At 55.1% G+C, this 23,382-nt stretch overlaps 1 protein-coding gene and 1 long non-coding RNA gene across 2 annotated transcripts; both read right to left on the reverse strand.

Annotated features, from left to right (window-relative positions):
* Positions 1-1,542: 1,542 nt before the first annotated feature.
* On the reverse strand, positions 1,543-17,602 carry LOC121360781 (basic proline-rich protein-like). Its single transcript, XM_041480857.1, has 5 exons — positions 17,516-17,602; positions 13,438-13,575; positions 11,092-11,922; positions 7,436-7,617; positions 1,543-1,573 (listed from the first exon to the last, which is right to left on the reverse strand). The coding sequence occupies exons 1-5, from the start codon at positions 17,600-17,602 to the stop codon at positions 1,543-1,545; spliced, it is 1,269 nt and encodes a 422-aa protein (XP_041336791.1).
* Positions 17,603-18,264: 662 nt separating this feature from the next.
* On the reverse strand, positions 18,265-18,975 carry LOC121360854. Its single transcript, XR_005956257.1, has 2 exons — positions 18,475-18,975; positions 18,265-18,388 (listed from the first exon to the last, which is right to left on the reverse strand). It is a non-coding gene; the product is annotated as an uncharacterized LOC121360854 (long non-coding RNA).
* Positions 18,976-23,382: the final 4,407 nt, after the last annotated feature.

Consider the following 23,382-nt stretch of genomic DNA (forward strand, 5'->3'; position numbering starts at 1 on the left):
AGAAAGGACCCGGATCCTCCGGGATCCCGGGAAGGACCCGGCTCCGGAGCTCCGGGAATCCCGGGAATCCCGGGAATTCCGGGAATTCTGGGAATCCCGGGAATCCCGCAGCCCCAGTGCCTTACCCCAGGTGCCGGGTGCGCACGTGGCGCTTGATGCCGACGCCGGAGCGCAGCACTTTGCCGCAGCCGGGCCACAGGCACTTGAACAGCAGCCTGGCCGAGCCCTGGGGACAGAGAGCGCTGTCACCCCGCGCGGTGGCACCATCCCCTCCCCGCTGTCACCGTCCCCTGCCCGCGGGCACCGTCCCCTCCCCGCTGGCACCGTCCCCTGCCCGCTGTCACCGTCCCCTCCCCGCTGTCACCGTCCCCTCCCCGCTGGCACCGTCCCCTGCCCACTGTCACCGTCCCCTGCCCGCTGGCACCGTCCCCTGCCCGCTGTCACCGTCCCCTGCCCGCGGGCACAGGGACACCGGCACTCACCTTCCTGCGGCGCGGCGCGGGCTCGTCCGGCGCTGGGGGCTCGGGGTCGGTGTCGAAGCCGTCATCGCTCAGAGGGGACAAGGTGACACTGCCAGCACGGGGGGGAGGGGACGCGGTGGCACTGCCAGGGTGGTGAGGAGGGGACGCGGTGGCACTGCCGGGACAGTGCGGAGGGGACGCGGTGGCACTGCCAGCGCTGCTCCAGTGACCGCTGGTGGTGCTGCTGCCACTGTCCGAAATGTCCCCGCTGTCCTTCCAGGGGTCACCGGCCGCCTGCGAGGCTGAGAGAGGGGACACGGTGGCACTGTCACCGAGGGGACACTGTGGCACTGTCACCGAGGGGATACAGGGACAGCTGAACTCCTCGGGGGACACGGTGGCCAAGGGACACCGAGGGGACACGGTGGCTAAGGGACACCAAGGGGACACGGTGGCCAAGGGACACCCGGCCACTGAATCCCTGAAGGGACACGGGGTCATTGTCACCTCAGGGACACAGGGACAGCTGAACTCCTGAAGGGAGGCGGTGGTGTTGTCACCGAGGGGTCATGGTGACATTGTTACCAAGGGGACATGGGGACATCTGAGTCCCTGAGGGGACACTGGGCCACTGAGCCCCTGAAGAGATACAGGGCCATTGTCACCTTGGGGACAGCTGAAGCCCTGAAGGGACACAGGGCCATTGTCACCTTGGGGACAACTTAAACCCAGAGGGGACACAGTGCCATTGTCACCTCAGGGACAACTGAACCCCTGAGGGGACACAGTGCCACTGTCACCTCGGGGACACAGTGCCACTGTCACCTTGGGGACAATGCCCTTGCCCTGAAGCCCAGCTCCGCTTGGAGCTCGGGGGTTCAATCCAGGGAAATTCCCAGAGTTTTATCCCAAACTTTGATGCCTCTCCCTGTTTGTCCCAATTCCCCTTGGTGCCACCCTGGGACTGTCCCATTTGTGCCACCCCGGGACTGTCCCCTTAGTGCCACCCCGGGACTGTCCCTTTTGTGTCACCCCAGGACTGTCCGGCCATTGTCACCTCAGGGACACAGGGACAGCTGAACTACAGAGGAGACACGGTGTCATTGTCACCTCTGGGACAGAGGGACAACTGAACCCCTGAGGGGACACAGTGCCACTGTCACCTCGGGGACACAGTGCCACTGTCACCTTGGGGACAATGCCCTTGCCCTGAAGCCCAGCTCCGCTTGGAGCTCGGGGGTTCAATCCAGGGAAATTCCCAGAGTTTTATCCCAAACTTTGATGCCTCTCCCTGTTTGTCCCAATTCCCCTTGGTGCCACCCTGGGACTGTCCCATTTGTGCCACCCCGGGACTGTCCCCTTAGTGCCACCCCGGGACTGTCCCTTTTGTGTCACCCCAGGACTGTCCCCTTTGTGTCACCCCCGGACTGTCCCCTTAGTGCCACCCCGGAACTGTCCCCTTGGTGCCACCCCTGATTGTCCCCTTGGTGCCACTCCGGACTGTCCCCTTGGTGCCACCCCCGGACTGTCCCTTTGGTGTCACCCTGGACTGTCCCCTTGGTGCCACCCCCGATTGTCCCCTTGGTGCCACCCCTGGACTGTCCCCTTGGTGCCACCCCGGGACTGTCCCCTTGGTGCCACCCTGGGATTGTCCCCTTGGTGCCACCCCCAGGATTGTCCCCTTGGTGCCACCCCGGGACTGTCCCCCCGGCAGGGTGCAGAGGGAATTCTCCTCCCTGGAATTCCCTGGGATCAGGGAGTGGCCAGGTGGGATTGGGACTTCTCCCACGTTGTTCCAGGCTGGAATTTGGGAACAATTTCTTCCCCATTCCCAGAGGAATTCCAACTCCCCATGGAAGTGGCACTTGGGGACGTGGATCTGGAATTCCCTGGCAGGAGGAACTGGGATTTTTCCCAGGAAATGGACTTAAATTCTTCCAGGAGAAGTTCAGGTTGGATTTTGGGAATTCCTTCATGGAATGGCTTTTCCAGGGAGCTTTGGAATCCCCATTCCCAGAGGAATTCCAAATCCCTGTGCGGACTGTCCCCTTGGTGCCACCCTGGGATTGTCCCCTTGGTGCCACCCCCAGGATTGTCCCCTTGGTGCCACCCCGGACTGTCCCCTTGGTGCCACCCCCGATTGTCCCCTTGGTGCCACCCTGGGATTGTCCCCTTGGTGCCACCCTGGGATTGTCCCCTTGGTGCCACCCTGGGATTGTCCCCTTGGTGCCACCCTGGGATTGTCCCCTTGGTGCCACCCTGGGATTGTCCCCTTGGTGTCACCCCGGATTGTCCCCTTGGTGCCACCCTGGGATTGTCCCCTTGGTGTCACCCCAGACTGTCCCATTTGTGTCACCCCGGACTGTCCCCTTGGTGCCACCCCGGGATTGTCCCCTCTGTGTCACCCCAGACTGTCCCCTTGGTGCCACCCCCAACTGTCCCCTTAGTGCCACCCCCAATTGTCCCCTTGGTGCCACCCTGGGATTGTCCCCTTTGTGCCACCCCCGGACTGTCCCCTTGGTGCCACTCCCGGACTGTCCCCTTAGTGCCACCCCGGGACTGTCCCCTTTGTGTCACCCTGGGACTGTCCCCTTGGTGCCACCCCTGATTGTCCCCTTGGTGCCACCCCGGACTGTCCCCTTTGTGTCACCCCCAGGACTGTCCCCTTGGTGCCACCCCGGGTGACCGCGGGCGTTTCCCGCCGCTCTGGGTTATTTTTGTCCCTCCCGGGAGCCGCTGACTCCTCGGGAATGAAGGAGTCATTCCCAAAAAAAGCCGTGACCGGGAATTGTCCCCTGGCAGGCGGTGGCACCGAGGGGACACCCGGAGCCGCGCCAGGGTGCAGAGGGAATTCTCCTCCCTGGAATTCCCTGGGACCAGGGAGCGGCCAGGTGGGATCGGGACTTCTCCCACGTTGTTCCAGGCTGGAATTTGGGAACAATTTCTTCCCCATTCCCAGAGGAATTCCAAATCCCTATGGAAGTGGCACTTGGGGACGTGGATCTGGAATTCCCTGGCAGGAGGAACTGGGATTTTTCCCAGGAAATGGACTTAAATTCTTCCAGGAGAAGTTCAGGTTGGATTTTGGGAATTCCTTCATGGAATGGCTTTTCCAGGGAGCTTTGGAATCCCCATTCCCAGAGGAATTCCAAATCCCTGTGCATGCGGCACTTGGGGACAAGGATCTGGAATTCCCTGGCAGGTGGGATCGGGATTTCTCCCAGATTTTTCCAGGGAAGTTCAGGTTGGACTTTGGGAACAATTTCTTCCCCATTCCTGAGGAATTCCAAATCCCCACGGAAGTTCCACGTGGGGACGTGGATCTGGAATTCCCTGGCAGACAGGATCATGTTTCTCCCAGATTTACGTCGCGAAAACATGGGGAAAACGTTGGGTAAAATGTCGGGAAATGTCGGGAAAAACGTGGGGAAAATGTCAGGAAAAGATCAGGGAAACGTCGGGAAAACCATCGGGAAAACCATGAGGGAAAACGTCGGGAAAAATGTTGGGAAAAGGTCGGGGAAAATGTCAGGAAAACGCAGGGAAAATGTCGGGAAAAATGTCGGGGAAATGTGGGGAAAATGTGGGGAAAACATCGGGAAAATATTGGGAAAAATGTGGGGAAAACGTCAGGAAAGCGTCGAGAAAACCATCAGGAAAAACGTCGAGAAAAGGTTGGGGAAAACGTCGGGAAAAACATCGAGAAAACGTAGGAGAAACGTCGGGAAAATGTTGGGAAAACGTCAGGAAAACCGTCGGGAAAAACATTGGGGAAAATGTTGGGGAAACGTTGGGAAAAACATTGGGAAAACGTTGGGAAAAATGTCGGGAAAACGTTGGGAAAATGTTGGGAAAACGTCAGGGAAAAACATCAGGAAAATGATGGGAAAACGTCGGAAAAACGTTGGGAAAAGGTTGGGGAAGACATCGAGAAAAAGTAGGAAAAGCGTCGGGAAAAGGTCGGGGAAAATGTTGGGAAAACGCAGGGAAAATGTCAGGAAAACCGTTGGGAAAAACATTGGGGAAAATGTTGGGAAAACGCAGGGAAAATGTCGGGAAAACCATCAGGAAAAACGTCGAGAAAAGGTTGGGGAAAACGTCGGGAAAAGCATTGGGAAAAGGTCGGGGGAAATGTCAGGAAAACGCAGGGAAAATGTTGGGGAAACGTTGGGAAAAATGTTGGGAAAACGTTGGGAAAAGTGTTGGGAAAACATCGGGAAAACGCCAGGGAAAAACATCGGGAAAATGATGGGAAAACGTTTGGAAAAACGTCGGGGAAAAACATCGGGAAAATGATGGGAAAATGTGGGGAAACCATTGGGAAAAGGTTGGGAAAAACGTCGGAAAAATGTCGGGAAAACGTTCGGAAAAACGTCGAGGAAAACATCAGGGAAACGTTGGGAAAACGCAGAGAAAACCATCGGGAAAACGTTGGGGAAAACGTTGGGAAAACGTTGGGGAAAACGTTGGGAAAAATGTCAGGAAAACGTCGGGAAAACGTTGGGAACGGCCCCTGGAGCGCCAACATGTCCCCCCGAGCCCACCCGGCTTCCCTCCCCACGCCCCTGGGAAGGAGGGGCGGGAAAAGGAAGGGAAGATCCCGGAAATCCCGAATGGAAATGGAAACGCCCTGGGGAAGGAGGAGCTGGACCTGGAATGGTGAGGTGCTCTGGGATTCGGGATTTAAATCGAGGAATTCCAGGACCTGGGATCCAAATCGGGGAATCTTCTGTGGAGAAACTCTGGGAGATGCCAGGATTTATGACCCCAATTGGAGAATCCCAGGATCTGGGATCCAAACTGGGGAATTGCAGGATTTGGGATCCAGACTGGGGAATCTCAGGATTTGGGATCCAAACCGTGGAATCCAACAATTTAGGATTCAAACTGGGGAATCTCACATGGAGAATCCAGGATATTCCAGGATTTGGGATCCAAATTGGGGAACCTTATGTGGAGAAACTCTGGGATATCCCAGGATTTATGACCCAAAGATTCAGGATCGAAATTGGGGAATCCCAGGATTCGTGACCCAAATTGGAGAATTCCAGGATTTGGGATCCAAACTGGGGAATCTCAGGCACAGAAACTCTGGGATATCCCAGGATTTGGGATCCAAATCAGGAATATCTCAGGATTTGGGATCCAAATTGTGGAAACCTAGGATTTGGGATCCAAGTTGGGGAATCTTAGGTGGAAAAACTCTGGGATCCAAACTGGGGAATCCCAGAGTTTGGGATGCAAATTGGGGAATCCCTGGATTTGGGATCCAAACTGGGGAATCTCAGGCACAGAAACTCTGGGATATCCCAAGATTTGGTTGGGTCATGCCAGGATTTGGGATCCAAGTTGGGCCATGCCAGGATTTGGGATCCAGACTGGGGAATCCCAGGATTTGGGATCCCAGGACAAGGCACCGACCTTTTGGGAACGTCGATGCTGCTGGACACGGATCTCTCGGGAATCAGGAAAACGCAGGGAAAATGTCGGGAAAACCATCGGGGAAAACATCGGGAAAAATGTCGGGGAAATGTCGGGAAAATGTGGGGAAAACATCAGGAAAATATTGGGAAAAATGTGAGGAAAACGTCGGGAAAACCATCAGGAAAAACGTCGAGAAAAGGTTGGGGAAAACGTCGGGAAAGACATCGAGAAAAAGTAGGAAAAGCGTCGGGAAAAGGGCGGGGAAAATGTTGGGAAAACGCAGGGAAAATGTCAGGAAAACCGTTGGGAAAAACATTGGGGAAAATGTTGGGGAAACGTTGGGAAAAATGTTGGGAAAACGTTGGGAAAAGTGTTGGGAAAACATCGGGAAAACGCCAGGGAAAAACATCGGGAAAATGATGGGAAAACGTTTGGAAAAACGTCGGGGAAAAACATCGGGAAAATGATGGGAAAATGTGGGGAAACCATTGGGAAAAGGTTGGGAAAAACGTCGGAAAAATGTCGGGAAAACGTTCGGAAAAACGTCGAGGAAAACATCAGGGAAACGTTGGGAAAACGCAGAGAAAACCATCGGGAAAACGTTGGGGAAAACGTTGGGAAAACGTTGGGGAAAACGTTGGGAAAAATGTCAGGAAAACGTCGGGAAAACGTTGGGAACGGCCCCTGGAGAGCCAAAATGTCCCCCCGAGCCCACCCGGATTCCCTCCCCACGCCCCTGGGAAGGAGGGGCGGGAAAAGGAAGGGAAGATCCCGGAAATCCCGAATGGAAATGGAAACGCCCTGGGGAAGGAGGAGCTGGACCTGGAATGGTGAGGTGCTCTGGGATTCGGGATTTAAATCGAGGAATTCCAGGACCTGGGATCCAAATCGGGGAATCTTCTGTGGAGAAACTCTGGGAGATGCCAGGATTTATGACCCCAATTGGAGAATCCCAGGATCTGGGATCCAAACTGGGGAATTGCAGGATTTGGGATCCAGACTGGGGAATCTCAGGATTTGGGATCCAAACCGTGGAATCCAACAATTTAGGATTCAAACTGGGGAATCTCACATGGAGAATCCAGGATATTCCAGGATTTGGGATCCAAATTGGGGAACCTTATGTGGAGAAACTCTGGGATATCCCAGGATTTATGACCCAAAGATTCAGGATCGAAATTGGGGAATCCCAGGATTCGTGACCCAAATTGGAGAATTCCAGGATTTGGGATCCAAACTGGGGAATCTCAGGCACAGAAACTCTGGGATATCCCAGGATTTGGGATCCAAATCAGGAATATCTCAGGATTTGGGATCCAAATTGTGGAAACCTAGGATTTGGGATCCAAGTTGGGGAATCTTAGGTGGAAAAACTCTGGGATCCAAACCGGGGAATCCCAGAGTTTGGGATGCAAATTGGGGAATCCCTGGATTTGGGATCCAAACTGGGGAATCTCAGGCACAGAAACTCTGGGATATCCCAAGATTTGGTTGGGTCATGCCAGGATTTGGGATCCAAGTTGGGCCATGCCAGGATTTGGGATCCAGACTGGGGAATCCCAGGATTTGGGATCCCAGGACAAGGCACCGACCTTTTGGGAACGTCGATGCTGCTGGACACGGATCTCTCGGGAATGCCGGGAGCGGGCAGGGACGGGGCTTGGAGCGGGTCCTGCGCCCTCCAGCACGCCGGGAATCCTGGGATCTGCTCCTCCAGGGAACTGAGGAGCACCTGGAAAAGGTTTGGGACGGCCTTTGGGGTCACCGCTGATCCCACGGGATCCTCCTTTGGGATCAGGGATGATCCCGTCCTGCAGGGCTCGCATTTCACATTCCCAAGTTGATCCCGAAAAATCTGCTCTGCCCACCCCCAGCAATTCCCAGATTGGACAACCCCAGGAATTCCAGCAATTCCCAGCCCCGGGATCCAACGGGAATGGCAGAGATGGGATTTCCACCCCCAGCAATTCCCAGACTGGACAACCCCAGGAATTCCAGCAATTCCCAGCCCCGGGATCCAACGGGAATGGCACATTCCCAGATTTTGGGGTGTTCCCATGAATTTTTCTGGAACTCGCTGATCCCATGGGATCCTCGTTTAGGATCAACCTTGATCCTGTCCTTGGGTTTCGGATTCCTATGGGAATCTTAATCCTAACCCAACCCATCCCAAAAAAATCTGCTCTGCCCACCCCCAGCAATCCCAAATCCAGGGATTTCCTGGGATTCTGGACACTTTCCCCATGGATCTGGGCGTTCCCAGGACTCCCAAAGTGATTCCAAGCGGATAAAAGGATTAAAATCCCGATGGAAAAAGGATCCCACGCTCCAGGAAGGGGAAGGAGCTGTGCAAACCCCTCCTGCTCCATCCCAAATTCCCAAATCTCCTCCTGATGGGGAATTTTCCAGCCTTGTTCATGGAAAAGTCTCCCCCACCCAGAGGGGAAAATCCCTCCATGGAATTGTCACCCCGGGATCCCATCCCCGCCGGGATCGGGATCCGGGGATCGAGGATTTTCCATGGATCTCAAGGATCCAGGATCTCACACTGGAATGGGGGAGATTGAATTCCCTTAGGATTGGGAGACTGAATTCCTTTGGGATTGGAATTGGGGGATTTGATTCCTTTGGGATTGGAATGTGGAAAATTTTATTCCCTCGGGATTGGAATTGGGAGACTGAATTCCCTTGGGATTGGGATATTGAATTCGCTTGGGATTGGAATGTGGGAACTTCAATTCCTTTGGGATTGGGATTTGGAGACTGAATTCCCTTGGGATTGGAATGTGGGAACTTTAATTCCTTTGGGATTGGAATGTGGGAACTTTAATTCCTTCGGGATCGGGATTTGGAGATGGAATTCCCTTGGGATTGGGAGGTTTGATTCCCTTGGGATTGGAATGCGGGGGATTAAATTCCCTTGGGATTGAAATGTGGGAACTTTAATTCCTTCGGGATTGGAATGTGGGGGATTTGAATCCTTTGGGATTGGAACTGAGAGACTGAATTCCCTTGGGATTGGAATGTGGAAACTGTAACTCCTTTGGGATTGGGAGACTGAATTCCCTTGGGATTGGGATATTGAATTCGCTTGGGATTGGAATGTGGGAACTTCAATTCCTTTGGGATTGGGATTTGGAGACTGAATTCCCTTGGGATTGGAATGTGGGAACTGTAACTCCTTTGGGATTGGGAGATTTGATTCCCTCGGGACTGGAATGTGGGAAATTTTGATTCCCTTGGGATGTGGGGCATTGGATTCCCTTGGGATTGGGAGATTGAATTCCTTCAGAATTAGAATGCGGGACCGTTAATTCCTTCGGGATTGGAATGTGGGAGATTTGATTCCCATGGGATTGGAATGTGGGGGATTTGATTCCCTCGGGACTGGAATGTGGGGGATTTGATTCCCTCGGGATTTGAATTGGGGGATTTGATTCCTTTAGGATTGGAATGTGGGAACTTTGATTCCTTCGGGAGTGGAACGTGGGAGATCTGATTCCCTCAGCACTGGAATTGGGAGACTGAACTCCTTTGGGATTGGAATGTGGGAGATGGAATTCCTTTGGGATTGGGAGCTTGAATTCCCTCAAGACTGGAACGTGGGGGATTTGATTCCCTTGGGATTGGGATGTGGGGCATTGGATTCCCTTGGGATTGGGAGATTGAATTCCTTCAGAATTAGAATGCGGGACCGTTAATTCCTTCGGGATTGGAACTGGGAGACTGAATTCCCTTGGGATTGGAATGTGGGAACTGTAACTCCTTTGGGATTGGGAGATTTGATTCCCTCGGGACTGGAATGTGGGAAATTTGATTCCCTTGGGATTGGGAGACTGAATTCCCTTTAATTCCTTGGTTGAAATGTGGGAACTTTAATTCCTTCGGGATTGGAATGTGGGGAATTTGATTCCCTCAGGATTGGAATGCGGGAACTTTAATTCCTTTGGGATTGGAACTGGGAGATTGAATTCCCTTGGGATTGGAATGTGGGAACTGTAACTCCTTTGGGATTGGGAGATTTGATTCCCTCGGGACTGGAATGTGGGGGATTTGATTCCCTCGGGATTTGAATTGGGGGATTTGATTCCTTTAGGATTGGAATGTGGGAACTTTGATTCCTTCGGGAGTGGAACGTGGGAGATCTGATTCCCTCAGCACTGGAATTGGGAGACTGAACTCCTTTGGGATTGGAATGTGGGAGATGGAATTCCTTTGGGATTGGGAGCTTGAATTCCCTCAAGACTGGAACGTGGGGGATTTGATTCCCTTGGGATTGGGATGTGGGGCATTGGATTCCCTTGGGATTGGGAGATTGAATTCCTTCAGAATTAGAATGCGGGACCGTTAATTCCTTCGGGATTGGAACTGGGAGACTGAATTCCCTTGGGATTGGAATGTGGGAACTGTAACTCCTTTGGGATTGGGAGATTTGATTCCCTCGGGACTGGAATGTGGGAAATTTGATTCCCTTGGGATTGGGAGACTGAATTCCCTTTAATTCCTTGGTTGAAATGTGGGAACTTTAATTCCTTCGGGATTGGAATGTGGGGAATTTGATTCCCTCAGGATTGGAATGCGGGAACTTTAATTCCTTTGGGATTGGAACTGGGAGATTGAATTCCCTTGGGATTGGAATGTGGAAACTGTAACTCCTTTGGGATTGGGAGACTGAATTCCCTTGGGATTGGGAGATTGAATTCCCTCAGGATTGGAATGTGGGAGATTTGACTCCCTTGGGATTGACATCGGGGGATTTGATTCCCTTGGGATTGGAATGTGAGAAATTTAATTCCTTTGGGATCGAAACGTGTGGGATTTGATTCCCTCAGGATTGGGATTGGGAGACTAAATTCCTTTGGGATTGGAATGTGGGAAATTCAATTCCCTCGGGATTGGGCGATTTGATTCCTTCGGGATTGGGATTGAGAGATTGAATTCCCTTGGGATTGGAATGTGGGAACTCTAATTCCTTTGGGATTGGGATGGGAAACCAGGAGCAGCTCCTGGAAAGGAATCCCACTGGATGTTCCCAAACCATCCTCAGCAGGACTGAAGCCCTCAGGACACACTTTGGACTCTTTTCCATGGAATTTGGGATTCCTCCAAAGGAAATGGATTTTGGGATTCCACCAAAAACCCCCAGGCCCCTGCAGAATTGGGAAAATCCCTGGAATATTTCTCCCACCGTGCCCCCAGGAGGTACCTGCTGACTGTGGAGCTGCCGGAGGCTTCCGGGATTCAGGAATCTGGGATTGGGGAATCCGGGATCGGGGGATCCGGGATCGAGGGATCCGGGATTGGGGGATCTGGCTTTGGAGGATCCAGGATTTGGGAATCCGGGATTGGGGGATCCGGGATTGGGGGATCTGGCTTTGGAGGATCCAGGATTTGGGAATCCGGGATTGGGGGATCCGGGATTGGGGGATCTGGCTTTGGAGGATCCAGGATTTGGGAATCCGGGATTGGGGGATCTGGGATTGAGGAATCTGGGATTGGGGGATCCAGGACTGGAAAATCCAGGATTGGGGAATTCGGGACTGGGGGATCCGGGATTGGGGAATCCGGGATTGAGGGATCCGGGATTGGGGGATCTGGCTTTGGAGGATCCAGGATTTGGGAATCCGGGATTGGGGGATCTGGGATTGAGGAATCTGGGATTGGGGGATCCAGGACTGGAAAATCCAGGATTGGGGAATTCGGGACTGGGGGATCCGGGATTGGGGAATCCGGGATTGAGGGATCCGGGATTGGGGGATCTGGCTTTGGAGGATCCAGGATTTGGGAATCCGGGATTGGGGGATCCGGGATTGGGGGATCTGGCACTAAGGGATCCGGGATTCGGGAATCCAGCAGCGGGGGATCCGGGATTGGGGAATTTGGCACTAAGGGATCCAGGATTCGGGAATCCAGCAGCGGGAGATCCGGGATTCGGGAATCCAGCAGCGGGGGATCCGGGATTCGGGAATCCAGCAGCGGGGGATCCGGGATTCGGGAATCCAGCAGCGGGGGATCCGGGATTTGGGAGATGGAATTCCTTTGGGATTGGGAGCTTGAATTCCCTCAAGACTGGAACGTGGGGGATTTGATTCCCTTGGGATTGGGATGTGGGGCATTGGATTCCCTTGGGATTGGGAGATTGAATTCCTTCAGAATTAGAATGCGGGACCGTTAATTCCTTCGGGATTGGAACTGGGAGACTGAATTCCCTTGGGATTGGAATGTGGGAACTGTAACTCCTTTGGGATTGGGAGATTTGATTCCCTCGGGACTGGAATGTGGGAAATTTTGATTCCCTTGGGATTGGGAGACTGAATTCCCTTTAATTCCTTGGTTGAAATGTGGGAACTTTAATTCCTTCGGGATTGGAATGTGGGGAATTTGATTCCCTCAGGATTGGAATGCGGGAACTTTAATTCCTTTGGGATTGGAACTGGGAGATTGAATTCCCTTGGGATTGGAATGTGGAAACTGTAACTCCTTTGGGATTGGGAGACTGAATTCCCTTGGGATTGGGAGATTGAATTCCCTCAGGATTGGAATGTGGGAGATTTGACTCCCTTGGGATTGACATCGGGGGATTTGATTCCCTTGGGATTGGAATGTGAGAAATTTAATTCCTTTGGGATCGAAATGTGTGGGATTTGATTCCCTCAGGATTGGGATTGGGAGACTAAATTCCTTTGGGATTGGAATGTGGGAAATTCAATTCCCTCGGGATTGGGCGATTTGATTCCTTCGGGATTGGGATTGAGAGATTGAATTCCCTTGGGATTGGAATGTGGGAACTCTAATTCCTTTGGGATTGGGATGGGAAACCAGGAGCAGCTCCTGGAAGGGAATCCCACTGGATGTTCCCAAACCATCCTCAGCAGGACTGAAGTCCTCAGGACACACTTTGGACTCTTTTTTCCGGAAAAAAAAAAAAAACAAAACACTTTTCCATGGACCCTCAGGACACACTTTGGACTCTTTTCCATGGAATTTGGGATTCCTCCAAAGGAAATGGATTTTGGGATTCCACCAAAAACCCCCAGGCCCCTGCAGAATTGGGAAAATCCCTGGAATATTTCTCCCACCGTGCCCCCAGGAGGTACCTGCTGACTGTGGAGCTGCCGGAGGCTTCCGGGATTCAGGAATCCGGGATCGGGGGATCCGGGATCGAGGGATCCGGGATCGAGGGATCCGGGATTGGGGGATCTGGCTTTGGAGGATCCAGGATTTGGGAATCCGGGATTGAGGGATCCGGGATTGGGGGATCTGGCTTTGGAGGATCCAGGATTTGGGAATCCGGGATTGGGGGATCTGGGATTGAGGAATCTGGGATTGGGGGATCCAGGACTGGAAAATCCAGGATTGGGGAATTCGGGACTGGGGGATCCGGGATTGGGGAATCCGGGATTGAGGGATCCGGGATTGGGGGATCTGGCTTTGGAGGATCCAGGATTTGGGAATCCGGGATTGGGGGATCCGGGATTGGGGGATCTGGCACTAAGGGATCCGGGATTCGGGAATCCAGCAGCGGGGGATCCGGGATTGGGGAATTTGGCACTAAGGGATCCAGGATTCGGGAATCCAGCAGCGGGAGATCCGGGATTCGGGAATCCAGCAGCGGGGGATCCGGGATTCGGGAATCCAGCAGCGGGGGATCCGGGATTCGGGAATCCAGCAGCGGGGGATCCGGGATTGACTTGGGGACAAACGGACACAAAGGTGGCATTGGGGACAGACAGACGGACACAGGGGTGGCATTGAGGACAGACAGACATGGGGGTGGCACTGGGGACAGACAGACGGACACGGGGGTGGCATCCAGAGCTGGCACCGGGGACAGAAGCTCTGGGATATCCCAGGACTTGGGACGCAAACCCGGGAATTCCAGGATCTGGGATCCAGATTGGGCAATCCCAGGCACAGAAACTCCGGGATATCCCAGGATTTGGGATGCAAACTGAGACATCCCAGGGTGTGGGATCCAAATCGGGGAATTCCAGGATTTGGGATCCAAACTGGGGAATTCCACGATCTGGGATCCAAACTGGGGAATCCCAGGGTTTGGGATCAAACTGGGATATCCCAGGATTTGGGATCCAAACTGGGGAATTCCAGGATCTGGGATCCAAATTGGGGAATTCCAGGATTTGGGATCTAAATTGGGGAATCCCAGGCACGGAAACCCCGAGATATCCCAGGGTTTGGGATCCAAATCAGGGAATTCCAGGGTTTGGGATCCAGCCTGGGCAATCCCAGGCATAGAAACTCTGGGATATCCAAGGGTTTGGGATCCAAAGTGGGGAATTCCAAGATTTGGGATCCAGACAGGGAATCCCAGCCACACAAACTCCAGAATATCCCAGGGTTTGGGATCCAAATTGGGGAATTCCAGGATTTGGGATCTAAATTGGGGAATCCCAGGCACGGAAACCCCGAGATATCCCAGGGTTTGGGATCCACATCAGGGAATTCCAGGGTTTGGGATCCAAACCAGGGAATCTCAGGCACAGAAACCCTGAGATATCCCAGGATTTGGGATCCAAAGTGGGGAATTCCAGGATCTGGGATCCAAAGTGGGGAATTCCAGGATCTGGGATCCAAAGTGGGAAATCCAGGATCTGGGATCCAAAGTGGGAAATCCAGGATCTGGGATCCAAATTGGGGAATTCCAGGGTTTGGGATCCACATCAGGGAATTCCAGGGTTTGGGATCCAAGCCGGGCAATCCCAGGCGCGGAATCCGCGGGCCCCTTGGCCGCCGTCCCGCTCCGAAGCCGCTCCCCATTCCCTGGGGATTTCATTTTCCCTCCTTCCCTTTTTCCTTCCCCCTCCGGCCCCGGCAGCCAGAGGGGAGGGAAAAAAGGGAAAACCCTGCCCCGAGCCAAATTCCCGGAGCTTCCAGAGGATTTTTGGACTCTGGATCCCATCCCCGCCACGGCCGTGCCAAGAAATCCCCGCCCGATGTCCCAAAAATCCCAAAGCGCCCAGCTGTTCCCAATCCATCGGATCCCAAATTATTCCCGGCGTGGGTTTGGGACCGAGTTTTTCCCAAAAAAAAAACCCGTCAGCACCTCGTGGAGGTTTGGGAAAGGCGGGTTTGGAAAATGAGGAATGGTTGGTTTGGAGAGAGGGGAATGTCTTGATTCTCGTCCCGGGTGGTTTTTGGGAATAAAAACCAAGTTTTTGGCACTAATCCCTCTCTGGAGAATGCCAAAATCCCGTTTTTCCAGGATTTTTTTTTTTTTTCCGGGAGAAATTCCGCCTCACTCCCAACAATCACAAAGTCCAGGCTGTGGCAGACCCCAAAGCAGAGAACAGATCCACTTTTCCCCTGACGCTTCCCAAAAAAACCCCAAAATAATCCCCAAAAATCCACGCCCCAGCGGCACACGTGACCGGGAAGCGAGGTCTCCGCCGGGAGCGGTTTGGGGAATTTGGGCTTTTTTTAAAATAAAAAAACCAAACACCCCCAAAACTGAAGGGAACTCCCCGCGAGTCAAAGCTCCCGGAACAGGAGATTCCCAACGTTTCCTCCTGGATTTTGCCCGCCAGGAAAAACTCCCTGAGTGACTTCGGGAAGGAAATTATTCCAGAGGAAAACACTTTAGGAAGACCAAAATCAGCATTTTTTTGTTTTGTTTTGTTTTTTTTTCTTGAGGAGCCGGCGAGGGCGGAGGAAGGAAAGGGAGAGGGGAGCCAGGGCGGGATTCCTGGACCCGTGAATTCCTGGATCCAGGAATTGCGCGTATTCCCGACCGCGGGGCACGTGGGGAAGGCGGCGGAGGAGGAGGAGGAGGAGGAGGAGGAGGAGGAGGAGGAAGAGGAGGAGGAGCAGGAGAGTGCCCGGGCACGGCACGGAGGGAGGGCGGCACCGGGCAGGGCACGTGCGCGCGGGGCGGGGGACACGGAGGGACGGACGGACAGACGGACGGAGGGAGGGACACACGGACCGGGCAAACCGGGACCGGGATGGGAGGGGGAATACGGACAGCGAGGAGAGGGACCGGGACTGGGGGGGACGGACGGACAGCGGGACTGGGGGGGACGGACAGAGGGACTGGGGAGGGGGACAGAGGGACTGGGGAGAGGGACAGAGGGACTGGGGAGAGGGACAGCGGGACTGGGGGGGACGGACAGAGGGACAGCGACGGACACCGGGCAGGGAATGCCCCGGGATAAGGGAACACGGACACCGGGCAGGGAATCCCCCGGGATAAGGGAACACGGACACCGGGCAGCCCCCCCGAGGATGCCCCGAGCCCGGAGCAGGACGCGGGGAAGGCGCTGCGCTCACCGGGACAGGCAGAAGCGGCTGCCCCCCGGCCCGGCCCGGCCCGGCTCGGTCCCCGCTCACCTCGGGCTGTTTTGAAACGCTCCCGGTTCCCGGTTCCCGGAGCCGCGCCGGGCCGGGCGGGGCGGGGGCGGAGCCGCGGCCGGGCGGGAATCGCCGCTCCCGCGCGCGGGGTTTTTTTTAATTTTCTTTTTTTCCCCCTAATTTTTTTTTTCCTTTCCCCCCGCTCTCCGCCGCTCAGCCAGGAAGGGAAGGAGGAGGAAGGAGAAGGAGAATTAGGGGAGGAAGCCGAGGCCGGGCCATGCCGCGCCGCCACTCACCGCGGAGCCCCGCTCCGAGCCGAGCCTCGCCGCCGGCCGGGTTAAAGCTCCCGGGGCCGGGCTGCTGTAAACAACCTCTCCCCACATGCTCGGCCCCTTCCTGCGCATTGGCTCCGCCGCTGCCTCTCCGTGCAACGCCCCCGCCGCCCGGCCCCGGCCCCGGCCCCGGCCCCGCCGGGCTCCGCCGGCCCGGCCCGGGATGCCCGCGGGGCGAGGAGGGGGAGCCGGCAGCGGCTGCGGCCCCTCGTTCTCTTCTCCCCTCACTCTCCCCTCAACGGACAGAGGGACTGGGGGACGGACAGAGAGAGGGACTGGGGGGACGGACAGAGGGACAGCGGTACTGGGGGGACAAACAGCGGGTCTGGGGAGGGAATGCCCCGGGATGGGGCGGACACGGACACCGGGGTAAGGGAACACGGACACCGGGCAGGGAATCTCCCGGGATAAGGGACACGGACGCCGGGCAGGGAATCCCCCGGGATAAGGCACACGGACACCGGGCAGGGAATGCCCCGGGATAAGGGACACGGACACCGGGCAGGGAATGCCCCGGGATAAGGGAACACGGACACCGGGCAGGGAATGCCCCGGGATAAGGGAACACGGACACCGGCAGGGAATGCCCCGGGATAAGGCACACGGACACCGGGCAGCCCCCCCGAGGATGCCCCGAGCCCGGAGCAGGACGCGGGGAAGGCGCTGCGCTCACCGGGACAGGCAGAAGCGGCTGCCCCCCGGCCCGGCCCGGCCCGGCTCGGTCCCCGCTCACCTCGGGCTGTTTTGAAACGCTCCCGGTTCCCGGTTCCCGGAGCCGCGCCGGGCCGGGCGGGGCGGGGGCGGAGCCGCGGCCGGGCGGGAATCGCCGCTCCCGCGCGCGGGGTTTTTTTTAATTTTCTTTTTTTCCCCCTAATTTTTTTTTTCCTTTCCCCCCGCTCTCCGCCGCTCAGCCAGGAAGGGAAGGAGGAGGAAGGAGAAGGAGAATTAGGGGAGGAAGCCGAGGCCGGGCCATGCCGCGCCGCCACTCACCGCGGAGCCCCGCTCCGAGCCGAGCCGAGCCGCCGGCCGGGTTAAAGCTCCCGGGGCCGGGCTGCTGTAAACAACCTCTCCCCACATGCTCGGCCCCTTCCTGCGCATTGGCTCCGCCGCTGCCTCTCCGTGCAACGCCCCCGCCGCCCGGCCCCGGCCCCGGCCCCGGCCCCGCCGGGCTCCGCCGGCCCGGCCCGGGATGCCCGCGGGGCGAGGAGGGGGAGCCGGCAGCGGCTGCGGCCCCTCGTTCTCTTCTCCCCTCATTGGGCTCCCCTTTACCCCATTCCCAAGGATTTGGGCTCCCCTTTACCCCATTCCCAAGGATTTGGGCTCCATTTTTACCCCATTCCCAAGGATTTGGGCTCCCCTTTACCCCATTCCCAAGGATTTGGGGTCTCCCCATCACCACTCTTTTTTATTTATTTTTCACCAGCATTTCTCCTTTTGGCGTTTATTTCACTTTGGGCCACTGCTTTTCCCCTCCCTTCAAACCCTTCAGCTTTTTGTCACCATGACAAAAATCCCTAATTTTGGTGTTTGTCCCTTTATAGTACGTTAAGGCAGAGCTGCTGTACCAACACTCTAAAAATGTTTATTTTTACCAACAATGAATTTACACAACCCAGGTGGGATTTTTCTACTGTTGTCCAAGGAAAAATGCTGGGACATGAAAGGGTTTTCACCCAGTTGTGATATAAAACATGAAACCTGATGTGATTTCCCAACAAAATATCTGTTTTTTTTTTTTAAATTTCTAAAATCAAATACCTTCTCCAATGCATCCAAGCAGGAGCCAAAATCTTCTATTTCCAGTGCTCCTAAATTTCCTCCCAAGCTCCTCAGGCTTGGTTTTTTCAGTCAGCTCATTACGTGCTGAAATGAAAATTAAAATGAAAAGTGAGTTATTATGTATGCAGAGGAGGTGCCTGTGAAATCCATCGCCTTGAGATCTCTCTCACCTTGAGAGGCAGCTGGTTCTGCCGCCACACCTGAGAAAAAATATTCCAAAACAGCAGCAGGGGCTGCCCCTCATCTTCCTCCATGGTCTCCCCTCATCTTCCTCCATGGTCGCCCCTCATCTTCCTCCATGGTCGCCCCTTATCCCACCCAAGATCCTGCCTCATGGCTGCCCCTCACAACCACGGAGGCTCCTCATGTCCACAGTGATCTTCTCATCTTCCTCATGATCTCTTCTCATGAACACCCCTCATCTCCTCCATGATCTCCCCTCACAGCTGCTCCTCACAAACATGGACACCCCTCATCTCCTCCTCCATGATCCCCCCTCACAAACATGGACACCCCTCATCACCTCCATGATCTCCCCTCAAACATGGACACCCCTCCTCACCTCCATGATCTCCCCTCACAAACATGGACACTCCTCACCTCCATGATCCCTCCTCACAAACATGGACACCCCTCCTCACCTCCATGATCTCCCTTCACAAACATGGACACCCCTCGTCTCCTCCATGATGTCCCCTCACGGACCCCCTCATCTCCCCTCACAAACATGGACACCCCTGATCTCTCCCCCACGATCTCCTCCATGATCTCCCCTCATGGACACCCCTCATCTCCCCTCAGACATGGACACCCCTCAGCTCCTCCTCCATGATCTCCCCTCACAAACATGGACACTCCTCATCTCCTCCATGGTCTCCCCTCATGGACCCCCCTCATCTCCCCTCACAAACATGGACACCCCTGATCTCTCCCCCACGATCTCCTCCATGGTCTCCCCTCATGGACACCCCTCATCTCCCCTCAGACATGGACACTCCTCAGCTCCTCCATGGTCTCCCCTCAAGGACACCCCTCATCTCCCCTCACGGACATGGACACCCCTGATCTCTCCCCCACGATCTCCTCCATGGTCTCCCCTCATGGACACCCCTCATCTCCCCTCAGACATGGACACCCCTCAGCTCCTCCTCCATGATCTCCCCTCACAAACATGGACACTCCTCATCTCCTCCATGGTCTCCCCTGGCGGCCCCCCCCCCCCCCCGCCCCCGGCTCTGGCGGGAACGGCGCGTGCCCTCCCCGCCCTGGCTACGTGCAGTTCCCCACGAGGCGCCGCGCGCGCCCCCCGCCCGCGGGAACGGCCCGCGCCGCACGTTCGCGCCCCCGCCCGCCGCGGGAGGCGGGGCGGCACCGACCAATGGCGGCAGGCGGAGCCGCGCGGGCGGCCAATGGCGACGCGAGCTGCGGGGAACGTCACGCCCCCGCCCGGCGGGCGCCCATGGCGGCGGCGCGGCGCGTGTGGCGTCAGAGGCGGGCGGTGCTTCCCGCCGCTTTAACGGCCGCGTCGGCCCCGCAGCGGCCTCAGTTCTTCGGAGCCCTCGGTTCTTCGCTGGCCGCGGTTCTTCAGCGCCCTTGGTCCCTCAGCGGCCTCAGTTTTTCGGAGCCCTCGGTTCTTCGCTGGCCGCGGTTCTTCAGCGCCCTTGGTCCCTCAGCGGCCTCGACCCTTCAGCGGCCCCAGCTCTTCAGAGGCCGCGGTTCTTCACCGCCCTCGGCCGCTCGGCAGTTTCAGTCCCTCAGAGCCCTCGTCTTTGAACCGCTCGCGGTTCTTCAGCGACCTCAGTCCCTCAGAGCCCTCGGTTCTTCACCGCCCGCGGTTCTTCAGCGCCCTCAGCAGGCTCAGTCCCTCAGAGCCCTCGCTTTTGAACCGCCCGCCGTTCTTTACCGCCCTTGGCCCCTCAGCGGCCTCAGTCCCTCAGCAGCCTCGCTTTTGAACCGCCCGCCGTTCTTCAGCGCCCTCAGCGGCCTCGGTTTTGAACGGCACGCGGTTCTTCAGCGGCTTCAGTCCTTCAGAGCCCGCGGTTCTTCCGCGGCCTCAGTCCCTCAGAGCCCTCGGTTCTTCACCGCCCGCGGTTTTTCAGCGCCCTCAGTCCCTCAGAGCCCTCGGTTTTGAACCGCCCGCGGTTTTTCAGCGCCCTCAGTCCCTCAGAATCCCCGGTTCTTTGCCGCCCGCGGTTCTTCCGCGCCCTCAGTCCCTCAGAGCCCGCGGTTCTTCCGCGCCCTCACTCGCTCAGAGCCCGCGGTTCTTCCGCGCCCTCGGTCCCTCAGAGCCCGCGGTTCTTCAGCGGCCTCGGTTCTTCACGACCCCCGGCCTTTCAGCCCGCTCGGTGCCTCAGCCGTCTCCGCTTTCAACCACTCTGGGTTCTTAAGCTCCCTCAGTCCCTCAGCGCCCTCGGTCCCTCAGCGCCTCAGAGCCCCCGGTCCCTCAGGGCTTTTGTCCCCTCAGTTCCTGGGCACTCTCAGCCTTTCAGCCCCCTCAGCCTTTCAGCCCCCTGAGTCCTTCAGCCCCCTGCTCCCCCTCAGCCTTTCAGCCCCCTCAGCCTTTCAGCATTTTCAGCCCCCTCAGCCCGCTCATCCTCCTCAAGCCTTCAGCCCCTCAATGCCTTCATTTCCTTATTCCCTTCACTCCCCTGAGCCCTTTCATTTCCTTCGTTCCCTTATCCCCTTATTTCCCTCATCCCCCTCAGTCCTTTCATTCCCTCCGTCCCTTCATTATTCCCCTCATCCCCCTTTCATTCCCTGATTCCCTCATCCCGCTCAGTTCCTTCATTTTCTTCATTCTCTTTTTCCCCTTATCCTGCCCGATCCTTTTATTCCCTCAGTTCCCACAGTCCCTTCATTCCATTATCCCTCAGCCCCTCATTTCATTCCCTTTTTTCCCTCATCCCCCAATTCCCTCATTCCCTATTTTCCCCACTTCCCTCATTCCATAATTTCTCTCATTCACTAATTCCCCTCATTCCCTAATTTCCCTCATCCCAATTTCCTAATTTCCCCCATCCCCAAATACCCCATTCCACTAATTCCCCTCATTCCCTACTTCCCCTCATCCCAAATTCCCTAAATTCCCTAATTTCCCTAATTCCCTCATCCCATAATTCCCCTTTCCCTAATTCCCCTCATCCCATAATTCCCGTCATCCCCATTTCCCTCATCCCCTCATTCCCATTCCCTCATCCCAGTTCCTTCATTCCCCTCTTTCTCTCATTCCCCTCATTCCATAATTCCCTCATCCCCTAATTTCCTCCATCCCCTCATCCCCTAATTTTTTATTCCCTCATTCCCCTCATTCCCATTCCCTCATCCCCTAATTTCCATCATTCCCTAATTCCCCATATCCCCTAATTTCCCTCATCCCAATTTCCCTAATTTTCCAATTTCCCCCGTTTCCCTCATCCCCTAATTCCCTTCATCCCCTAATTCCCATAATTCCCTATTTCCTCTCATTCTCCTCATCCCCAAATTCCCTAGACCCCCTGATCCCCAAATTCCCTAATTTCCCTCACCCCACTTCCCTAATTCCCCTCATTCCCTCTTTCCATTTTCCCCTAATTCCCCTCATCCCCTCATTCCCTAATCTCTTATTCCCTAATTCCCCTCATCCCCTCATTCCTATTCCCCAAATTCCCCCCATCCCCCCTATTCTCTGATTCCCCTTATCCCCTAATTCCTCTCAATCCATAATTCCCCTAATTCCCCAAATTCCCAAATTTTCCCCATCTCAGTTTCATCATTTCCCTCTCTCCCCCATCCCCTCATCCCCAAATTCTCCAATTTCCCTCATCCCAATTCCCTAATTCCCTTCACCCCCTAATTCCCATAATTCCTTCTTTCCCTTCATTCCCAAAATCTCCTCATGTGTTTTTCCCCTGATTTCCCTCATTCCCCAATTCCCTAATTCCTTCATCCCCTAATTCCCCCATCCCCTAATGTTCCTCATTCCCTAATTTCCTATTCCATAATTCCCTAATTCCCCTCATTCCATTATTCCCTCATCCCCTAATTCCTTATTCCCCTCATTCCCTAAATCCCCTCAATCCCTATTTCCCATCATTACCCTCATCCCCTAATTCCCCTCATTCCAATATTCCCTGATCCCCTTATTCCCTAATTACCCAAATTCCCTAATTCCCCTCATTCCCTCATTCCCATTATTCCCTAATTTCCCTCATCTCCCTCATCCCCTAATTCCCCTCATCCCAATTTCATAATTCGTTAATTCCCCTCATTCCTTAATCCCCCTCATTCCCTATTTCCCCTCATCCCAATTTCCTAATTCCCCTCATTCCCTAATTCCCCTCATTCCCTAATTTCCCTCATTCCAATTTCCTAATTCCCAAATTCCCCTCATTCCCTAATTCCCCTCATCCCAATTTCCTAATTCCTTAATTCCCCTCATTCCCTAATTCCCCTCATCCCAATTTCCTAATTTCCCTAATTCCCCTCATCCTCTCATTCCCCAATTCCCAAATTTCCCAATTTCTGGATGGGATCCCTGGACCTTCAGTTCCATCCTGTTCCAAACTCTGGCTCCTCTCTGGGAAAGAATTTCGGGAATTCCCTTGGAATTTGGGATTCCATTTCTCTTTTCCATCCCCAAATCCTTCAGGATGGATCCCTGATCCCAGAATCCCGGAATTCTCTAGACGAGATTCCAGGATCTTCAATGCCATCCCATTCCAACACTGGCTCCTCTCCGGGAAGGAATTTCGGGAATTCCCTTGGAATTTGGGATTCCATTTCTCTTTTCCATCCCCAAATTCCCAAATTCCCAAATTCCCAAATTTCCCAATTCTCTGGATGGGATCCCTGGACCTTCAGTTCCATCCTGTTCCAAACTCTGGCTCCTCTCTGGGAAGGAATTTCGGGAATTCCCTGGGAATTTGGGATTCCATTTCTCTTCTCCATCCCCAAATCCTTCCATGCCCAAATCCCATCAAAATCCTTCAGGATGGATCCCTGATCCCAGAATCCCGGAATTCTCCAGATGGGATCCCTGGACCTTCAATCCCATCCCATCCCAACCCTGGCTAATCTCCAGGAGGAGAATTTTGGGATCC

This window comes from Pyrgilauda ruficollis, unplaced genomic scaffold (genome assembly GCF_017590135.1).
Source record: "Pyrgilauda ruficollis isolate IOZ18807 unplaced genomic scaffold, ASM1759013v1 scaffold54, whole genome shotgun sequence".
Classification (NCBI taxonomy): Eukaryota; Metazoa; Chordata; class Aves; order Passeriformes; family Passeridae; genus Pyrgilauda; species Pyrgilauda ruficollis.

What these genes read in the sequence shown, in the direction of transcription:
- LOC121360781 (XM_041480857.1), bottom strand. Translation starts at nt 17,602, where the DNA reads ATGTGGGGAGAGGTTGTTTACAGCAGCCCGGCCCCGGGAGCTTTAACC. An exon ending in CCCGAATCCTGGATCCCTTA is followed by an intron (nt 11,923 to 13,437) that starts GTGCCAAATTCC and finishes CCAATCCCAAAG; the next exon opens with GAATTCCATCTCCCAAATCC. An exon ending in GGCAGCTCCACAGTCAGCAG is followed by an intron (nt 7,618 to 11,091) that starts GTACCTCCTGGG and finishes AACCTTTTCCAG; the next exon opens with GTGCTCCTCAGTTCCCTGGA.